General features: G+C 50.6%; 1 protein-coding gene across 2 annotated transcripts in view; it reads left to right on the forward strand.

Annotated features, from left to right (window-relative positions):
- The first annotated feature begins 3,279 nt into the window (after positions 1-3,279).
- The window catches only part of SLC24A3 (solute carrier family 24 member 3), a 105,405-nt gene continuing 87,927 nt past the window's right edge, over positions 3,280-20,757 (forward strand). For both annotated transcript variants that reach the window (XM_074536764.1, XM_074536765.1), the window contains exons 1-2: positions 3,280-3,512; positions 20,231-20,371. In XM_074536764.1, the coding sequence (XP_074392865.1) occupies positions 3,389-3,512; positions 20,231-20,371 (265 nt within the window). In that variant the 5' untranslated portion in view covers positions 3,280-3,388. The remainder of the gene's footprint in view (positions 3,513-20,230; positions 20,372-20,757) is intronic.

Genomic DNA, 20,757 nt, shown 5'->3' on the forward strand with positions numbered 1-20,757 from the left:
CACACAAGTAAAGCGCATCACCAGAGAGAACTGTGATGGGCCAATCAAGTGCCTAAAACCTTCATGCAAATGAAGGATCCAAAAAGAAACCGATCCAAAGGGACATAAAACAGGATAAAAAGGGGCATCTGACCCAGGGAAGCAGTGCTGCTCCACCTGGAACCTCGGGGACATGGCTGCAGAAGAAGCCCTAGCACCGTTGCTGCAGCATCCTTGACAGGAACACTCAGCCTGCAAGCCCCCATACTTTAGACCTTCATTTTTATTATAATAAATGCTGAAATCACTGTAGTTCTGGAGTCTGTTCCCGTTTTTAACAGCTCTACCTGGGAGCAGGGCACTTGGGCAGGCTTTCAGCTCGCTGAGCAGGCAGGATGTAGAGAGCAGTGGCAATCAGCAGCATGTTTAATTGCATCCTCCCTGTGGCTTGCAGAGGATGCATGAGTGTGTCTAAGGTTTGTGGCTTGAACAGCTGGCTTAAGCCAGCCCCTCTCACCTCACAGGAGAGGCAACCATGCCAAGCCACCTCTTTGCTGCTGCTTTTAACTTGGAACTGGAGCTCGGCCACAGCCCTGGCACTGAACCGCTCAGGGAGGAGGCACAAGCAAATATCACACCCAGCAGCACACACCTGAGGTGAGGGTGCAGCTTTCCATGTAGGCAGACACTGGCAGGGAGCTGTGATGCAAAGGCAAGGCCTAGGACTGGAATTCAGGACAGGGAACCCTCCTGCTGTCCTCTGAGACCCAGCGGGAGCGCCTCTGCAGCAGTTCCCTTCGTGTGGAATGCAGCAGCAGTGAGACCTGGTGATTCTGCCATGCAGGTGCTCTCAGCCCCAGCTTCATGGTGCCCCTGTCCATGTTTGGCCAAGGCTCCAGAGCCACTTCAACCCTTCAAAGTGGCTTGGGGTGCTGCCCGCCAGCTGGGGATCACCCTCACTGGCAGCTGGATTCTGCCCGGCCAATGTGCATTGATTGTGCTCTGCTTGAATCCCAAATATTTTTCTCCAGGGTTGAAAGCTCTTTGTGAGCATAATCTGCAAGTCCAAACAGAAGAAAAAATCTCTGTTTGGTCTGAAGCTCAGAACTTGGCGTGGCTTGCAGGGGAAGATGCCAAGTACGCGAGGGCTGTTTGCTCTCCTTGCAACAGTCACGGCTGCTCCTCGGCTCTGCTAAGGCACATCTGGCTGTCATCTCTGCACATCTGTATCCTGTGATTTACACAGTTTTCTCCCAGAGCTTTATGTGGTTTTGCACTGTGGAAGGAACAAAAGCACATCTTCCTGCCCCTCTGAGAGCCAGCTCTGTGGGAACCTTCCAGGGGCCTCTCTCCAGAGCATCCGTGGCCCTCCGTGGAGAGAGCTCTGCGTGGCACCAAGCGTGGCAGAGGTGCCACAAAGAAAACCCTGTAACCCTCATCAGTCATGTCTGGTCTTTAGCAGGTTATTTTTTGTGCAGAAGATTCCTGTAGAAGGTAAATATAGAGTGTTTCTTTCAGAATAGTAACATCCACCACGGTTCCCTTCCTTCTGTTTCTTCCAACAGATGAAGCTTCTCAAAGCCTGCTCCACCCACACACCAGTGGGAGAGAAGAGGGAATTCTCCTGTCCTCTGCTCCCCAGAACTGCACATGATTCAGAAGCTAGTACTCACTACACTAGTAAGGCATTCTTGTGATTCTGAGTGGGAGATTTGCTCCTGAGCTTCTCAAGACAGTGAGCTCTCACCTGGTATTTACAAGCAGCCCTGCAAAGGGGCCAGAGGAAGCTTACGATGGAGGCATGAGTAATGATTTTGCAGTGACTCTCAGGGTCACATTTTCAAGAAGTTATAGACTTCAAAGGGACATTTAAATGTAAAGGGAGTACTTTGGGAGCACTGTCAGGGTGCTCTGTGGTGTCAGCAATGGGAACTTTCACCCCCAAGCCTCTCTCACCCATGACTGCTTTCCCATGGCATCAATTGGTGACAGTCAGGATCTCTTTCCTCATCTGGAGTGACTTGCTGTAGTGTTTGACAGTGCTGCAGGTTTCAGAGTTGTTTACTATGGGATAAAACCTGCCCTGCCAGGGGGAAGGGAGTGTATCCTACCCGGAAAAAACACAAACCAAAACAAAACCCTTCTTCCATAGTTACATCCTAGGCCAGTTCTCAGCTCCGTTTACTGTCTGGGTGGGAGCTGGCTCTGCCTACCCCGGGCCAACAGAGACACCTGTGTTGTTAAAGTTGTGTGTAGGAACATAAGCAGTAAATGAGTAAGAGTTGAGTTGGAAACTGACATCCTGGTCAAGTTCAGAACTGGCAGAAACCCTTTCAGGAGAGAGTGGGTGCACGTAATTTGTTGCTGCCCCAGAATGAGACTGTCTTCATTGAGAAAGGTTGGTAACTGACCAGAGCTACTGACAGTGATGTTTACTTTCATTTCACTCTGTGTACAGCATGCCATGGCAGCTCTTGGGGAACAGACAGATCTTGGTAACAGATATATTTGTTCTGTTGTCCTATTCATTTCAGCTGAAGGTGGCATTCCAGCCAAAAAGTCGATCCCTTGTGAAACTCCAGGGCCCTGGATAATGGTGCGTCTCCACAAGTGTGGGCCCTGCAGGGGCAGCTGTTCCCTGGTGTGTGCACAGTACTCCGGGCTCAGCACAGCCTCTAGGCGTTTGTGTCACTGTTCCAGCAGCAATGACATTACAAGAAAGGGGCGAAGAAAGGTTCTGGCTGGCCCAGGTTTCTCGAGCACGGCAGCCCCAGCAGAGGAGGACTGGAGTAATTGTGCGTGGGCTGTCCGGGTGGCACAGCTCTCCAGAGGTGTGTGAGTGGGGTGCCAGGGTGCCCAGCACAGTGATGGGAAGCAACAGGGCTCACACAGGACCGGGATGAAGGGTAGGTGGCTGCTCACCCGGCAAAAAGTTGAGGGCAGAGTGTGAGAAACGGGAAAAAATTCCCAGCCACCCGCAATGAGAAACCTCTGAAAGGCGCAGGGGTGGCAGCGAGGGATCACAGGTGAGGGGTCAGCGATGCGCTGGGGCTTTTCTCTGTCCCACACAGCACAGGCCGTAGCCCAGGCGGTGATGCTGCGAGGTCCCGAGCGGTGGCGGAAGGTGCGATGTGTGCGACGGAGCGACGCGGAGCGCAGGCGATGCCCAGCTAGCCGCCCCCTCCCAGGCAGGCAGGCAGGCAGCCGGCAGCGGGCACCGCGCCGCTGTCGTGCCCGCTCTGAGCGCTGCCCCAGGAGGGGCCGAGCCCCGCCGGCCCCGCCGGCCCCGCCGCCGCCGTGCGGCCCCCGCCCCGTCCCGCCCGCGGTGGGCGGGCGGAGGCGGCGCTGCGGCGCCCGGCGGGGCTCGGCGCGGCGCGGGGAGCGGTCGGAGCGCAGCGGAGCGGCCGCGATGGGCGCCCCGGGCACGGCGGCGGAGCGGCGGCGGCGGCGGCTGCTGCGGGGGCAACGCTGCGCGCTCTGCTCGCTGGCCCTGCTGGCCCTGCTGCTGGCCGGCTGCGCGGCCGGGCGCGGCGGTGAGTGCGGGGCCGCGGCGGGGGGCAGCGGCCGGGCCAGCCCAGCCCGGCTGCGGGGCGGAGGGCGGCGCCGCGGGGGCCGGGGCTCCCTCCCTCACGGGGTCCGAGCTGGCCGGGGCTCCCTCACAGGGTTCGCGCTGGCCGGGGCTCCCCCACGGGGTCCGCACCGGGGCCCTCCCGAGCCGCGGTGTTGCGCGCTGGAGGCGGCCGCGGGAGCAGCGTGAAACTTGGCGGGGCTCGGCGTGTGGAGCGGGGCCCGCCTGCCCTGGGGGTCCCGGCAAGCACCGGGTGCCCGGAGCTCTCCTGCGGAGCCCCGGGGTTCGGGGTTCCAAGGGTGCCCTGCCCGCCGCGCTTGGGCTGCGCGGGGGGCGGTGGGAAGCGGTTCGCGTTGTTGCTCTGCGGAGCCGCGAATGTAAGCAGAAATTAGGCAAGGCTTATTTGCCTTTAAGGAAAAAAGAGCGTACGCCTCCGTGACTCGAATTTGCTTTTTGAATAAACAGACGTGTCTGAAGGGTTTCACGGTGTCCAGCATGGTGTGAGGAATGCTCTGATGTTCAGGGAAGAGCACAAACACCAGCTACGGCTTGAACGCAGTGTTTCTTGTGGAGTAGAACGATGTCGGGATGTGTTTTTAAGATTCGGGACTTTTATGCCCTCAATTTAATCGATTTGTCTTTTTTTTTTTACATGTCTTCTAAAACTTACACTTTTTCTTACAAACGTGGTGGTTGCTTCCAAGAAGTAAGGCCAGGAAAAACATGAGCGTCGTTGTAAGTAAACAGGAGTTTATGTATGAACTGAGGTGTATTCAGGTCTGCCAGCACGGAAGATGCAGATGTGTGACACCAATATCCATCCTTGCTTTACCTAAACTTCAAAGGCTGCTGGTGAGAAGGGTTGTGGTGCTGGGGCCACACCTGTGCTCTCTTCAGCGGGAAGAGGGAGAGTGCACTCCTCTCTCTTAAGTGCAGTGCTCCTTCCCATCCTGTGTTTTGGGGTCCCTGCATGTGCATAAGGATCTCCCTCTGCTGTAGAGGCTGGTGCCACAGGTGCCTTTGTGCTCTGCCTGAGCTGTTCCCCAGCTGGTGCAGCAGACTTGTGTCAGGGCTCTGGCTGCTTTGCTTCTGGCTGTTGTGATCAGTTTGCTCAAAGTTAATCTGAGAGGTGAGGAATGGCATTTGTCACGCAGAGCCAGGAGTGACAGGGAGAAGAATCATGTCACAGGGTGAGATTTACCACAGCATCCACTGCATCCGCTGGCGCTGCATGGGACCAAAGGGAGTGGGCTCTTGGGGAACCTTGGATACAGCCTGGTGCTCTCCAGCATTTGTGTTGTGCTCAGGAGGTGGAAAGGTGTGTTTCTGTGTAGTTGTTTCAGTATTTTTCTCACATTATAGCAGCATTTAGTATCCCCAGCATAAACTTTTGACTAGACTGCGGTGCTTTTGTGTCGACTGGCATCTCTCTCTCTGCTGCCCTGGCAGGAGGCTCTGGGGTGGTTTTCGCTGTGTGCTGTTTGGAGTGCACATGGCATAAGCAGCTCCCAACATCCCTGGTGCCAAAGGGATCGATGGCAGTGTGAGGTTGGGCACAGGCTTGCCCGGGGTGCTGCAGTGACTGCTGTTCCTGGAGAGCCTTGGTGTCGAGGTGTGATCCAGCTCAGAAACCTAGGCTTGAATCACCTCTATGCATGATGCACGCTCGTTTTGAGTGCGGCAGCTTTTCTTTGTCAGTCCCCTTCCCCTCAGGCACAGTTTCAGCCGTGGCCTGGATGTGGAGGAGCCAGGCTTTTGGGATCACTGCAGACCTGTGTGTGTCGGTGTTTGCCAGAGCCTCCTTGTGAGGTGTGAGTGCTGTCTCCACAGGAAGCAGGCAAGAGGCACGTAACCACAGCAGTCTAGTTTATCAAGCATCTGGAGCAGGCAACTCTAGGGGACAGGGCATGAGCTCTGGGGTTTTGCTCTGTTAGCTCCCCCTGCTTCTCTAAGGGCCTTAATCAAAGCTCTCTGGCTGGGTCTCGAAAATAAGGCTATTTTGTGAAGTGAGTTTGAGATCTCCTGTTGCTAAATGATGTGTAATAACAAAAGTGTTAAAACATTATAGTGTTCTGTGAGGCTCATTCCAATGATCTCTCTATCCCTCAAGGGACAAGCTTTTGGAAATAGATATGGAGCTAAGAAGAAATCCAAGTTCACAGTTTGTCTGGGTAGTGATCATACAGCTGGGGTGCTCCTTTCTCGCTTGCTGGCATTGTAAGTCTGTGGTTGTGCTCTGGCATTAAGGAGGTCACACTGGTAACTGAGAGGTGTAACTGAGACCAAACACAGCCCTGCAGACCCCAGATCCAGCTGCCAACCTCTGGCTGCCTGACTGCCACCCGGGTTGAACAAAGTGTGAAGTTGGGTTTATTTTTTTTCCCTCTTTATCCCCCCCATCAGTGTGACTCGAGTTCTCTATTCTAAAGAGAGGGAGGAGTGGAGACTTCATTATATGAGACTGCCTTCTAAATTGTAATGATTCAGGTTTTTCAAGGGAGGCTTCTGAGTCAGGCCTCTTACCAGTTTGCTGTGACGGAGAGCAGAAATAGCAGGGGCATCAGTCAGTGGGATTTTTCTCCTCTTCTTTGTGTCTGTGTCCTTGGCAGGATGGTGAGGAAAAGCTGGGTCTGATTCTGCAGCCCTTACTCATGGGGATGGGCACATCCAAGCACTCGGAGTGGCCTGCGTGATTCAAGTGTGGAAGATTCAGGTTTCTTTTAAGTCTTGTTTTAACTTGATGGGAGTGAAGTGTTCAGCACGGTGGAGCGGGGCCCGCCAGATGCGTTTTGACTGGCTCTGGGACTTACCCTAAAAACGAAGCTCAGGCTGTTTTTCACAGGGCTGCTATTTGCCCGCTCCTTGTGGGCTGTGGTGTGTTGAAAGCATCCATGTCATGAGAGCACACTCTTAGAAAGCCTCTGAGCAATCCTGGGTGGTGTGATGAGAGATGGGGAGCAAAGATCCCGGAGCACGTCCGCCTTCCACCCCTGTGCTGGTTGGAGGAGCTGCAATGAGCCACGTCGGCTGCTTGCTCCTGACCGCTTTGTCACGGGCCCTGCCTCAAAGGGCTTTTCCTTACAGATCTCCTTCCTGCCAAAATAACTCTGAAGAACCTTGGTGGGACAGATCCCGCTCCTCTAGCTGAGAGTTAAAGTGAAAACTCCCTGATTGGAGTGTTTTGGTTTGTGCGAACCAAGAAACCCAAACCGAACTTTGGAGGTCACGCAATGAAAGCACACAAGCAGTTGTTTTCCTCACTCTTCAGCGGAGCGTAATCGTAGCTTCAGCCTGAGTAATCCTAGCCCAGATGTATTTCTGTAATCGCTGGACCCCTGGATATGGGAATTTACCCTCACAAACTTGGGAGAGGCATCAGGCCAGAGCGTGGTATGTGACCTCTTTGGCAGGGAGCGTGTTTGGCCTTGCAGGAAATGACTTGTTCATTTATTTAGTACTTGTTCAAGGTCCTGCACCCACAGCTGACTGGGACTGAGCCCTTGTGTTGAGCAGCAGGGATGGGACATGTGGTGCTGCTTGCAGGGCTGAGGGAACCTGACCAGAACAGCTTGAGGTGCTGGCAGAGCAGGGCTTGCACACCTGGCTGTGGCTGAAGGACTGCCTTCAGCACTCCCATATTTCAGAGTCTGTGTGGAGCCCACTTCATTGAGGTGCTGAGGGAGTGCCAGGCTGCATGCCAGGGCTGAGGTGGACCCTGGCACAGCAGCTGCAGGGTGGTGGTGCTCGGGATGCTCAGGAGCTCTGGCTGCAGCAGGGTGTGAGGGCGAAGGGCTGCTGGCTGCCCCAGCAGTTCAACAGCAAGGAGAACAGCAGGCTGGCAGAGGGTGAGTTGCAGAAGGACTCAGCAGCTGATGTTCCTTTGGCTTGTGCTGCACACCTGCCTGTGCTGATGGAGCTGTGTGGGCTCAGTCCTGCCCTGTCTTTGGCTTTTGGTCGCTCCTGCCCTCACTGGTGCCTCCTGCCTGGGCTCTTGCATGGTGGTGGCCCTTAGCTGAGCCTTTCCAGCAGGCTAACCCAGCAGAAAACCAGGATAAATAAGGAGGTTTGTTGCCAAACCAGCGTGCTGAGATGACTTGGTGAGGGGCATTAACAGAGAGCCCTTGGGTGGTGGCTATGGTCAGAACAGCAGAGCTCATGAGGAGGGCTGGGCATGCTTGGTTGGTTCTGTCCAAGCCCTTTCCCAGTATTTCCTGCCTGCTGCTAATCTTCAGCAGTCCATAATAAGAAAAGGCAGGCTGGTCACACTGTCCATTTTTGGTCAGAGATGCTCAAAATACTCGGCTGAACCTGTCATATATTCATGTGGCAGGTATTTGTGCCTGCATCCTCTTGGGAGGATACAGACATTAAAAAAGTCTGTGCTGGGACTGGGTCATTTAGGACATCAGCATCCAGCCCTGCAGTTGTAAAACTCCCCTCACCCTGGACCTGACCTGCTTCTAGGTGTTAGCCTGTCTGTTTTGTCTCTGTTCTTTAAATTGATGGTAACTCTCTGGTAGTTAGGAAGATCATTGGATTTTTTTCTGGTTTCTGTTCCTTTGGAGTGGTTTAAGTTACCCCTTCTGGACTTCCTGTTGACGAGCATAGAAAATTTAGTAAAGCCTTAATTTCATAGAGCCTTTTCTAATACTAAAAGCTGAATAAAACAGCCAGGTTTTGTGAAACCTGAGCCTGAAAATGTCAGAATTTTGTGGTTTGGAATGGAAACCACATGAAGTTGACAGGAGTGCAGGGTCTGAGGGGTGCATCTTGGTGATGGGAGCTGTGCTGTGCTCTCTCTCCCAACTCCTTTCACAGCCCCCAGTTGAGGTACAGCAGCTCATTTTTAAAAACAAAGAGTTTAAAGCTTTTTTTCTAGCCTTGCCTTTCTTGCCCTTCTCTAGAGCAATCTTTAGGCTTTGGAGAGCACTGGGGAGGTTGAAAAGCTTTGTTCTGCTCTGGGTTTTATCAGCAGGAGCCAAGTCAGACCGATGCCAAAAGCCACTGGTAACCTCATCCTAATGTTTTTCCGCTGCTGTGGCTTCCTGGGCAGGAGTGGTCAGGCATGCCCAGGTGTTCCAGGCCCTTCCATGCTAATCATCCCTTCCTGCAGACATGCTCTCAGGAGAGCAGGGCTGCACGGTGAGTAAATCCTTGTGGCTGCTCGGCATTACTCACAGCATCAAAGGGAAAGCCTGTGGAAACAAGGTGGTAAATGAGTGTAATTTGCAGCTCGTGAATGGGTTCTTGGCTGACCCTACAGGGATGCAGGTGTTCTGCCTCTCCTCCCTGTGGGATCCTTGCTGGACTGGCAGACTCCTGCTGCCCTGGGCAGCCTGTCCTTGTTATTTACTGCCGAGGGCATCTGCATGGGGAGTTTGCAGTGAGCTGATCCCTTGGGGTTGGATCCCTTTGTCTTGTCCCATGGCAAGGTTCACATTCCCTTTCCTTGCATCACCTCCTGCAGGAGGTCAGGTCTCCAGAGCAGTCAGCAAAGGAATGTTCAGGTGAGAATGAGCCCTGATTTTGTCACCTTGGGATCCATAGCAGTGCAGCTGCTGGGACAGCAAGGTGGCCAAGGGATGAGCCTGCTGTGCCCAGGAATTTGGGAGGATGTTGAGGCCTCCATCACTTTTGGGAGGATGTTGTGGCTCCATCACTGATTTAGGAGACAGCTGAATCAGAGGATCAGCTGTACCTGTGTGAGACAGGAAATAGGTGCAGTGCCTATGTCCATACTATTGCATGGCTGGATTTCAGCTTCATGCTCAGATTTAAAAATAAAGTGGGCACAATCTCTTGATGCTGAGCTTTTCTTTAGAAGCAGGCTGGGAAGACTTTGGAAATAACAGGATTTCTCAGTGTGCTTGATTGTTGGAGGGAAAAGAAGGCAAGGGAGTGGGACAGGATGTTGTATCCAGCAGAAAGGGCTGGACTCCAGGCCAGAATAAAGACTGAAGCTTGAGGTGAACTGGAGATGTTTAAACTGGGTTTTTCTTGCTGTCTTTCCTTTTGGTTTGTTTGTTTGTGGGTTTTTATTTTGTTTTCCTTTTTAGGTTTGATGTTTTCCTTTTGTGGGGTGGGGTTGTTTTTTTTTTTTTTTTGTATTCCTGGGACTAGGAGCATTGTACCAAGGACTCTGGGGAAAGGTTTTGGGCCTTGTTCTTCTGGAAGAAGGGAGGCATTGAAGAGGAGTCCAGATGTGGTGTCCAGGGAGAAAGCTGTGTGAGACAGGACTTGCTGGGACTTTATTTGCCTTTTATGGACTCTTTTGGCTAACGTGGAATGTCATTTGCCTATAGGCCTTGCCTGTGGGAAGCAGATGGTCCCCAGGTCCTGGCTGGGACCTGGGAATGGCCTGGAGGAGAGGAGGGGAGCAGGGTGTGTTACCAGCTGTATTTTGTGCCCCACATTCTCCTCTTGCTCAGCTCTGCAAGGCCAGGGCACGGGTCCTGCTCAGGATGTGAGTGTGTGTTGGGAAGGGGAAATACCTTCTTTTAGCAGGGGGAAAACCCTCTGGGGCACAAAGGAGTGTCAGATAGGGTTTGGAGGCATGGGTTTGGTTGTTTTGGGACATTCCTGTGCCAAGCTGTGTAAAGTGCTGGGATGCACAGCCTGGCCTGAGCTCGCTGCTCCTCCAATGGTGTGCACAGAGCTCAGCTCAGGGCTGGGTTTGTGTACACAGGCAGTCAGGATCAGGGCTTGCCTTGCAGTGTGTCAAATGCTGGGGTCCAGTTCAAGTGGTTATCCCAGCCCTTCCTCACTCTGGCTGTTCCTCAGCCCCCAATCCTGCCAGGGGAAATGGGAGCAAGCATGTCTGCAGACTGTGAGGGAGGTAAACTGAGGCACGAGAGAATCTGTGGGGCTCTCCAGGCTCGGGAGTGACAGGTACCCAGGTGGAGCTCTGGTCCCCAAGTGTTCTGCCCTGTCCCTGTGGATTAGCCCTGGGAAGTGTGCCTGTCCCCGTGGTGGCTGAGGGATCGCAGAGCGCAGCAGCAGGCATCACCTACCCAGGGAGAACTGCAAACAGATTTTAATGGTTTGACTGGGAAACAGCTTGCTGAACTCCAGGAGAAGAATCTTTTTGATATGCAAGCCAAAAACATGCTAACTGAGCTACAAACAACTGAAGGGTCTGCAGTTAAAATCATCCTTATTCAGAGATAGACTCAACTGCTTTTTTTTTCCCTAAGATGGCCAGAACATCCTGTAACATAAAGCAGGAGGAGAAACGAGCCTTACATGGACATTCCTTTTTCCTCTGACACGAACCTGCCCTCCAATTCTCAGTGCACATATACATGGTGGTTGATTTGTGTGTTGTTGAGAGGATGGGGCAGAAAGAATCTCTTGTAAATGATTGCAGCAGTTCACTTCAGGGGAACCTGGTCCCAGCCATGCACAGCTTGTTGTTCAGCAGGTTCCATCCATCAGCTGTGCTCACAGCAAGGTGCTGCTGGCCCTGTGCTCCAGCTGGGACAGTAGTGGCATGGCAGGAGAGGCAGGCAGCACTTAAAAACACCCTCAAGTTAGTGAACTTTGCTGCTGGCTGTTGACAGAGTAAAACAAATTGAGTTTCGTGTTCTTTGGATTTGTTCTTGCGCTAAATCGGAGGAGGCAGCAAATGAAGCTTGTTCAGAAGTGGAGGAGTTGTCCAAGAAAGTAACAGAGTAATGAGTAATGTAAAAGCCTCTTGAATGAAGAAATGATCCAAAGGGAGATTGCAGGGTGCCTGTCTCCATAGCAGAAGCATCTTTGTGGTGTTGCTCCCACAGGTCCATCCATCCTTCTGGTGTCCGTGGAGCTGAGTTCCAGGTGGGGCCTCACACAGCAATATTTTTAAAGCTTTGATCACAAGGCTATTTTAAAAAATCCCCAAAAACCAAACCAGGCTTTTTGTTTCATTTTATGAAAACCACGTAGTATCCAAGGCAAGCATGAGTTCTCTTCTTGCCCCCACTTGGTGCCCCTGGGGCATAGGGGTGGCAGAGTTGCTCAGGAGAGGGAGGCTGAGGGGCCAGGGCTCTGGGGCTGGCATCTCAAATTGTTTAAATTGCCTCTGGTGGCACAGTGCCAGCTGACACCAGCTGAGAATCTGGACAGAACAACTTGTCCAAGGTCACCTCACGGGCTAGGAGTAGAGCAGTGAATTAAACCTGGGTCTGCAGTGTCTCACTTCAGGGTAAATAAAGAATAAAGAGCTTCTTGGAGGGTCTGCCTGGCTTAGAGCCTTATAAAGAAAGGGCAGCCTCAAACACTTGATTCTGGTATGATGTGGAGCACTATCCTTTTGTTCCAGGACCTCTGGTTAAAAACAATTTTTTTTTCCTCTCCGTAGTGTTATTTATTTCTTAAAACACTTTGTAGCATTCCAGGCTCAGTTCATTTCTCAAAAGAGGGCAGGGTGCTGCTGGGGACTGGTACCTGCTGCCTGTCTGTTCCAGCAGGTAGGGAACATTCCCAGGTGGAAAAAGTAAGAGTGCAGGTGCCAGTTTGGGTAGGGATTGCATCCATGTTACCTGCTTTTAGGGACATTTCAGGGATCTGCTAAGGAGCCTCTACAAGCTTCAGCCAAGCCTTAGACAGTTCTCCCTTGGAAGCCTTCAGCTGCTTTGTGCTCCTGAACCACCCTGATAAGAGCCAGTGCAAAATCTGCTGGGGCCAGGGATAGTTTTTGATAATTCTCTATATTGATCTGTGGTGATTTATGAGGAGCTTCCTGGATGTGTGTCCAGAGAGGCTTTCCCTTTTTCCCCGGTCCCTTTTTCCCCGGTCCCTTTTTCCCCGGTCCCTTTCCCTCATCCCTTTCCCTCATCCCTTTCCTTTCTTCCCTGACTACCAGATTTATTTCTAGATATGTTTGCTTACTCCTAATAAATATAAGAAAGAGATGTCCTGAGGCTTATAGATATATTTGTCTGTAATTAAGGTAGGATTAATTGCTTAAAATTGTGTAGAAGGGCCTGTTATGAGATCAGCAGATAAGAGCAAAGGATAAAATGCATAATGAATACCATTATGTTATAAATAATGGACACAGCCAGTGTACTGGCATCCCCGAAAGGTAATAGCTCTTTCAATATTTAATGGAGTGGCTACCTGAGGGAATTTTCCCCATGTTAGGAGTGCTTTTGGGCAGCAAATCCAGAGTTGGTCCCAAACAGAGGGGTTAAATACCAGAGCCAGTGTCTTGTCTGGGGCTGAGGCTTGTCTCTGTTCCCCAAGTGCCTTTCCAGCACTGTGGAAGCAGTAAATAACAGCAATTAAACAAATACCAATTACAGATTCATGTGGTGGTGGTGCAGGGAAACACAAGGGCAAAGGAGATGTAGGGCAAAAGGACAGGAGAAATAGTCTTTTCATCCCTCATGCTTGTTTACTTTTATGCAAGATCCAGTTTTTTCATCATCTTTTGTGGAGAAAAGCATGAAAAAAATTCTCTCTTTTGTGATGTTTCCCCTATCATCAGAGATATCAGAGTGGGAGCCAGGACTAATGAGAGTCTTTTTTTCTTTTCCTTTCTTTCCTAGGAGTAGTGGCTTGTTTTTAGTGCCCCTTCCACTAAACCATGTTGATCCAAGCCCTGTCCAGCCTGGCCTTGGACACTGACAGAAATTGTTCAGGCAAAGCTGCAAGGGTGTCACTTTTCAATTTAACTGGGGTATAGTCATGACTTCCCCCATTTTTTTGTTTTGGTTTTTTTTTGGTGGTTTTTATTTCAGTGGAAGAGCTGCTATGTTTCTTTTCCCAGCACATTTTTATGGTATTTTCAGACTAAATTTAATTCTGCGGAATTCTATTTAGCTAGAAGTGTAAAAGAGAGCGAATGAAAATGAAATATTTTATTCCACTAAAACATTTCATCTGACCCAAAACCGTCTTTCCTCCCACTGTGTCAGCTCAAAATTAGGAGAGAAATTCAAAAATGTGGGGGAAGGAGCAGTGACTGCCCAGCTCCTGAGCACAAACCCCAGGTATTCACCCCTGTCACAGGGGCTTGAAATGCAGTTTGTTTTTTCTCTGCTTTTAAAAGTGAAAAACTGGGGGTTTTTTTCTCTGCTTTTAAAAAGATAAATGCCTTCTCCAGAGAGTTAGCTCTTTCTGTAACACGTTACCCAATCCTTCCGAGAAGCAAGGGTCTGTCTGCTAGCAGTGAGCCTCTCAAGTGCTGCCTTTCCAGCCTTGTAAGGTCATGATTGCCAGGTTCAAGCAGCCACAGGATCTTGGAATGGTACAAAAAGTAGCTCTCTTAGTGATGGAAAGTCAGCTGGAGATTAATTCATTGCTGCTCTTTTTTTTTTTATTTTTCTCTCTGTCTACCATGAAGAAGGGAAATGGTGATGGATGGTTTTGATAGGGATGACCCAGATGTGCAGCCACCTGTAGCACAGCCTTGCTGCTGTGGCTCCTGCCTTCTGTGAGCAGGGGTTTTTAGTGGAATGAGCAGGGTTTGCTAGTGGAATGTGGGAAAGGGACGGAGCAGGGGGTCTGGATGTGCTTTAGGATTCCCTGGCATCCCTCACAGGGAGCAGGGATGAGGGTGAGATGCATGAGAAGGAGTTTGGTCAGGGAGAAGGGCTGCCTCAGGGATGTGCTGGAAAAGGGGATTTGCTCTCCATCTCCCTTTTCTGCCTCTGAAAATTTCCTTTCTGTTTGTTTGGGGCAGGGGGGAAAGTGCTGGTGCCTGCAGCAGGGTAATGTGAAGGATGCTGCTTCACCTACTCCTGCAGTTTTCCTTTGTGACAGCCATAAGAGCAGGAGGAGGCAAAAGCAGTTTTCTGGTGTTAGGAGACTGTCCCATGCTTGGGACAGAAGGCAGAAGGAAACAGCAGTAACTCTATCAGGTGAAACATGCTGTATTGTGTTTGTGACGTCCCCAGGACAAAGTGAGAGATGAGGAATCTGACTCCGTGTTCTCAGAAGGCTGATTTACTATTTTATTATATTATATTACATTAAAGAATGCTATACTAAAACTATACTAAAGAAAGAGAAGGATACAGACAGAAGGCTTAACAGAAATGAATTATAAAAACTCTTGACTGATTCCTCAGAGTCCAGCACTGCTGATGGTGTTTGGTCATTAAGTAAAAATAATTCGCATGAAACCAATCAAACATGCACCTGTTGGATAAACAATCTCCAGACCACATTCCAAAGCTGCAAACACAGGAGAGGAAAAAATGAGATAATATTGTTTTTCTTTTTTCTCTGAAGCGTCTCAGCTTTCCAGGAGAAGAAATCCTGGTGAGGGGATTTTTCAGGAAATGTGACAGTGGCAGTGCTGTGCCAGCGAGCTCTGGAAATCACGGCGGGCACTCCAGGGCTGTGAAGCACAGAGATGGTGCCAGCAGTGCCCAGACTCTGCACTGTGCCAGGTGAAATGCTAATGGGATCAGAGTGGCAGCAGGGAGTGAGATATCCCTGAGAAACCAGAGCAGGGAATCACAGCGGCCAGTGCTGCTGTACAGACCAGCGGGAAGCTGCTGCCTTGAGAATTATCTGAGTTTGGCCAGGGTCACAGAGGTATGTCCCTGGTAAAACTATGGAATAGTTTTATAGAAATAGAAGCATGAAAACATTGTCAGGAGAAATAAAACCCTGTTTACTTTAGAGAGGAGTCAAGTCACACGAGGCTGTGATAGGGAGAAGTAAAATATGGTATTTTTTACCAGGTGCAGGACTGTTCCTTTTGCACTTAGATGTAGATCAAGAAGAACAGAATGGTTGATTTAATGGTCAAGCTGATACAAATAGGAAAGAAAACATATGTTTCTGCACAAACTGGTAATGAACAATCATGGGAGCTTGGAATAATCACATATCCAGTAACAGTTTTTGGCACAATACAGCAGGGGAACAGGAACACAAGACAGAATTTTATCTTTACTTAACTAAGCTTAATCCAGCACCCTTTGGGATGCAGGAACCAAGGAGTTCTTGGGGAGCCTGTTCATCTTTTGCAGGGGTACTTTTCCATCCCCTGGGCTTTGCTGTGTGAGGTGGTGCAGCACTTCACCAGGAGTTTGGTGAGCCATGGGTGCATTTCTGCTGAGCTCTGCCTGTCCTTGAAGTTGCTTTGCTCTCAGGGTGGAGCAGAGGCAGGCCCCAGCAGCATGCGTGTGGAAATTTCACTTCCAGAGGTTGGGCAGCTTTTCAGAGTTAAAATAAACCAAAAGTCACATTTTGTTGTTGCCATGAGAACTGTGGAGCTGTTGTTGGACCTTCAGAGTGTGCTCTGCCCTCCCCAACTCCAGCTGGGCTTTGTTGAGAGCGGTGCTGGGCTGGGAGGGGCAGGAGCTTTGTGGGACCCTCAGCAGGCTCTGTGCTCCTTAGGAGGGAGCTGGGGAGCCTCCCTGGAGGTTTTGTGGGGGCTGTGGGGTTTTTTTTCTACTGGTGATCACATAGAAAATATGTGAGAGGGTGTGTGGTGAGGGGCTGTTGGTGCAGGGACCCTGCTCTGCTTGGCTCTGGTTCTCTGCCTCACTCCTGTGCTACAGGTATTATCAGCAATGTGCTTTCCCTGCCCTTCTGCACCTTTCCATGTAGGTCAGGATCCATGGAAATACAGCTTTGAAATCAGGTGTAAGGAGCAGGTTTGTCAAAGCCAGGTGTAGGATTTCTGGGGCTTTTGTTGTTTGGGATTTTTTTTTCCCCTGAGGATGCTACATTTATGGCCCTGGCTGCTGATGATTTTGGAAGAAAAGCATCTCCCAAATCAGCCTAGGCAAAGGGCTGATCCATTTATGAGGTGTTTATGCAGTCACAAGCTCAGATCCTGGTGGTGGCTGTCTGCAGTAGGCCTGGCGGTGCAGGGGCTCACTGGATGTGTCCCTGAAGGTCTGGGGACACAGGGACAGGGCTGTGGGAGGGCAGATGTGGAGCAGGGCTGCAGCTCCTTCAGCTGTGTGCTGATCTTCCACCAGGGTTCATCATTCTGTCCTCAGGCCACGACACCACTGCTCTCCACCTCTGTGTTGGCTTGTGCAGAAGCTCGTGCTTGTTCCAGCTTTTTTTCTTCCCCCCAAACGTTTCCCTGTTGTAATAACTGCAGGAACGATTCAGAGAGACAGAGATAATTCAGCTGATTGTGAAACCAACCCTCCCAAACCCAAAGCTGCCACCATGAGAACAATAGATAAAAGGGACAGACGAGAGAGGAGGAAGGGCAAGCATATTTCGGAAAAGCTGTGCTGTTTTTGGCTCTGGCCAGCAGTTTGCATAGAAAGTAGTTTATTGTCAGTGGGAGCTGTGGATACCTGCCAGCTCTCCTGTGCAGCAGCGCTGTGTGCCAGAGAAAGGCCCTGCCTGTCAGGTCTTCCCTGCTCCAGCCCCCTGCCCATCAGCTCTTCCGTGCTCCAGCTGGCTGCTTACAAGCACTTTTCCATCTTTGTTGCCTTTCTTCACCTCAGCGTTGTTGAGCCAGATCCTCCACTGCCGTGGATGAGTTTTCTTCTCTTCCAGCTCTGGGGTTGGGTGTTCTTGTCTTCTTTGGCTGCCTGAAGCTCCATGTCCCTTGGGACCTCCATCTCCACACCAGCCTGCTTTGTACCCTGTAGGAGCTGGGTATCTGCTCTGAGGTCTTGGTGCTGTTCCATCTTGCTGGGGTTCCTGTGCCTTGCTTGCTGCTGAAAATAAATGTGCCTGTGAGATCAGAGTGCAGTTGGGGAACGCGGGGATGTTGTTGAGCATTGTAAGGTGGTGTTCTTCGTGCTGGGAAGTGCAGCCAGGATGAGTTTGGCCATGTTTCTGCAGCACTGAAAGCTGTAAACTCCAGCCAGAGCCATCTGGAATAGCGTAAGGAGCTCCTGAGTTCCCACGTGGAGATCTGGGTCACACACAGAGCCTTTCCAGGAGTTCTGAGCTGTCTGATCTGTCCTTTTTTCCACTCCACCTCACTTCCATGCTGGAACAGGTGAGCAGTGTTGCTGGAGAGGCTGAGCCTGGCAGGGACAGAACTCCCAACAAGCACACACTTGTGCACTCCCTGTCTTATGGAAAGAGGCTGCTCGAAATGCACTGTCTGCATTGTCTTAGCTCTGTTATGAAATGCAGAGTAGGCACAAATACAGGGAAAAATGACTCATGTACTTATTGTCCATGGGAATATCTCGGGGAGGAAGTGCAAGTAAAGCTCTCCAGAACCTGGGTTCTGAGTGTGTAATGTAAAACTGGTGCTGGGTAATTGTGGAGTTGTGGAAAATACCTTGTGGAAAATACCTTGTTGCAGCGTTCAGTGCTCGGAAAAGTAATTCTCTCTCTTTGAAATGTGCTATGGTACAGAGCTTTGGAAAAAAACTCTTCATAGTACCAGAGCTTTAGAGGATGTCACAGTGTTGCTTTAGTATAAAGCCAGCAGCTAGAACATTAATAAGAACAGCATTCCATCTTGCTTGCCCAAAGTGGCACTGCAGGTGAGGCAGTTTAGCAGTCTTTACCTCTGCTGAGAAAATGAAGAAAACTCTTTGTTGTGTTTCCCATTAAAAATAATTCAGTCCTGAATTACTACAGTTGAGAAAGAAAACTGTTAGCTTCCTTTTTTGTAAGTTTTCCTGCTTTTCCTTGGGAAGAAGAGTTTGGCTGTGATGGTGGTGTCCTGGCAGCCGTGCTGTGGAATTCTGTGGCCGAGGTGATGCCCCTGGTGCTTGTGCCTTGTGCCAGCACCTAAAGCAGGGCAGGCCTTGAGCTGCCTCCACCCCAGCACAAGGAGACTGGTGCCAGCACATGGGGAAACCACAGGGACCCTCTTGTGTGTCACTGAGTGTCCTTGTTAGCAAGGTTAAAAATCTCCACATGTCCCTGTTTTCACAGGGAAATCCTTGGGAGGCCAAAGCTCTGAAAAAGGTTCATCTCTAACTTCTGTTTTTCTCTTGCTCGGTTGAGTGAATTGTGTTTTAGAATGGAGATGCCCTAGGTAGGATTTTGGGGCTGGTGGCCTGCAGATTCTGCTGTGGGACAGACAGCTGGCCCTGCTCCAGCCTGGAGGTGCCAGAGGAGAGCTTTTCCTGGTCTCAGTCACTGCATCGAGCTCAGCCGTGGACCAGATCCACTGCTATTTATTCTGATTTTTGTCAGTGCTGGATGTAGCCTTTATAAACACTCCTGTTGCCAAATTAAGCTTTTCCCCTTCCAAAGTCACCTTAAATGACATTGTTCTTCTTTACCCCTGGCTTGGAAGAGTTTCCCACCCAAGAGAGGCAGAGGTTCTGCAGGAGGTTGGGGGCCATCCCTGTGTCCTCCCTCCCTTGTGCCATTGCTCCATGCAGTGACACAGAGAAGCCTCTCTGGCTTGAGAAGGAGTTCCTTTGCTTTGAAAGCAGCTTGTATGTGGAACTGAAAGTGCTTTGCTCAGGCTAGCAGAGTGTTTGTTGTTAGGGGAGATCCCTGATGCTGCATTACCACTCGTGCTCCTTCTTGGAAATGCAGCCCGCTTCCATCAGCTTCATCTTACTGGTGCTCACGGGCTAAACTGACAGCAAATTCCATTCTCTAACGTTTGCAAAGCATTGAAAGGAGAAAGTGCTTGAAGTTTCAAATGATGGCATTTGGTTTACCAAGGTAAATGGGGTTTTTTTGCTTAGAAAACAGGGGTGCTTCAGGCTGCTTTAGGCTCTTCTGCAGACATGCCCCCAGATGACTCCTGTGTATCCTGAGAGAATTGGTCCCAGTTACTGCTGGTGGCCTGGGATGCAGATTCCCAGGCATCCCTTTCCCAAACATTCCCTCCTGGCATGGCATGGAGTGGCCTGAGCAGAACATGATCTGGGCACAGCAGACAAGTCTCAGGCTGGGCAGCCCTCACAACTAGGTGTGCCAGGGAACCAAACACAAGGCTTGGGACCTGCAGAGAACCTTTTCCTTTGTCCTTAATCACCCTCTGAGGCCCAAGATTTGGATCTCTATCCCACTGCTTTTTTGCCTGTGATCTGTTGGCAAAGTAGTGGACAGAACTGGGAATAATTCAGGAATCCTTGTGACAGAGCTCATATTCTGCTTGTTGGGAAAGGGATGAATGGCTGGGAGGAAATCCCTCTCAGATGCTGTTTGTCATTGGAGGCCTGCAAGGTCTCCATTGCAAGAGGGCTGATTTGGTGTGTGGGTATCTTCTGGCTTTAACAAAAACCAGTTTTTTCTTCCTCCCATGAATCTGAACCAGCATTGGAGGCATGGAACTGACACATGAGCACGTTTGTCCAGCTGATTAGGCAGACATGGCATGTTCGGGGCTGACCAGCCTTGTGCCAGGAATATTGTAGAAATCAGCCAGCTGTCTTGTTGACATTGCTAAAACAGAGCTTCACTTAGCAGCACCAAGGAAAAGCTGAAGGGGAAGCAGAGCAAGGCTTGAGTCAAAGGTAGTGAGACAAGCACTGCCCCTCGTGTTCATGGATATTTCTTGTTACTGGAGGTGTGGAAACGAGTCAGAGGCGTGCTCTGGCTTCAGCCAGATGGTGCTGGGTGGGAAATCAGAGGTGCTCTCCTAGGATGAACTTCAGGAGCTGTGGAGGAATGCATTTGGCTCCTGTGGGACGGGAAGCTGATGCAGTGTCCCTTCCAGTGGCCTTAGAAACTCTGCCCTTTAAAACCCAAGGAGCCATGGGACTTTTAAAATGCAAATGTTCTGGCTGCTTCAGGATGATCAGGAGTTGCCTTTCCTCATGTATCCACTGCTCTTTCCTCCAGGTTATGATGCCCTGAGCTACTCTGTGGGAGATGGTGACAAGTGGAGCGGGCGGCAGCTCCTGCAGGCGCGCGAGCAGAACGTGAGTGGCGCTCCAGAGGATGGGGGACAGCAGCTCTACATCAGAAACTGCACTGAGCCAGGTAGGAATGAAAGCAGCCTCCAGCTCCTCAGTCCTGCTGCTGCCTTCCTCACATCTCTACTGCCAAGACTTGCTTATTTTTAAATCCACACATGCATTTCCTCAAGTTTTGGGGAGAGGAGGGGAAGGGTTTTTTTTCTCTGTTCTTCAGGACTAATGTAGGTTACGTGCCCCAGGAGAAATTCTAACAAATCCAGTTCTGGCTGCACTTCTCTGCCTATAATTTTTGCTCTGCCATAATCCTTAATAACATTTCTGGACAGATGGATGATTATGGTCTTTTTTAGACAGCAAAAACTTGTACAAAAATTCTTCTTCCTCAATTTTTGCTTGTTTGCATAACTCTGGCACTGTGCAGACCCAGTGTTGCAGCCTCACACCAGCACT

The sequence above is a fragment of the Zonotrichia albicollis genome, chromosome 3 (assembly GCF_047830755.1).
Source record: "Zonotrichia albicollis isolate bZonAlb1 chromosome 3, bZonAlb1.hap1, whole genome shotgun sequence".
In the NCBI taxonomy this organism is placed as follows: Eukaryota; Metazoa; Chordata; class Aves; order Passeriformes; family Passerellidae; genus Zonotrichia; species Zonotrichia albicollis.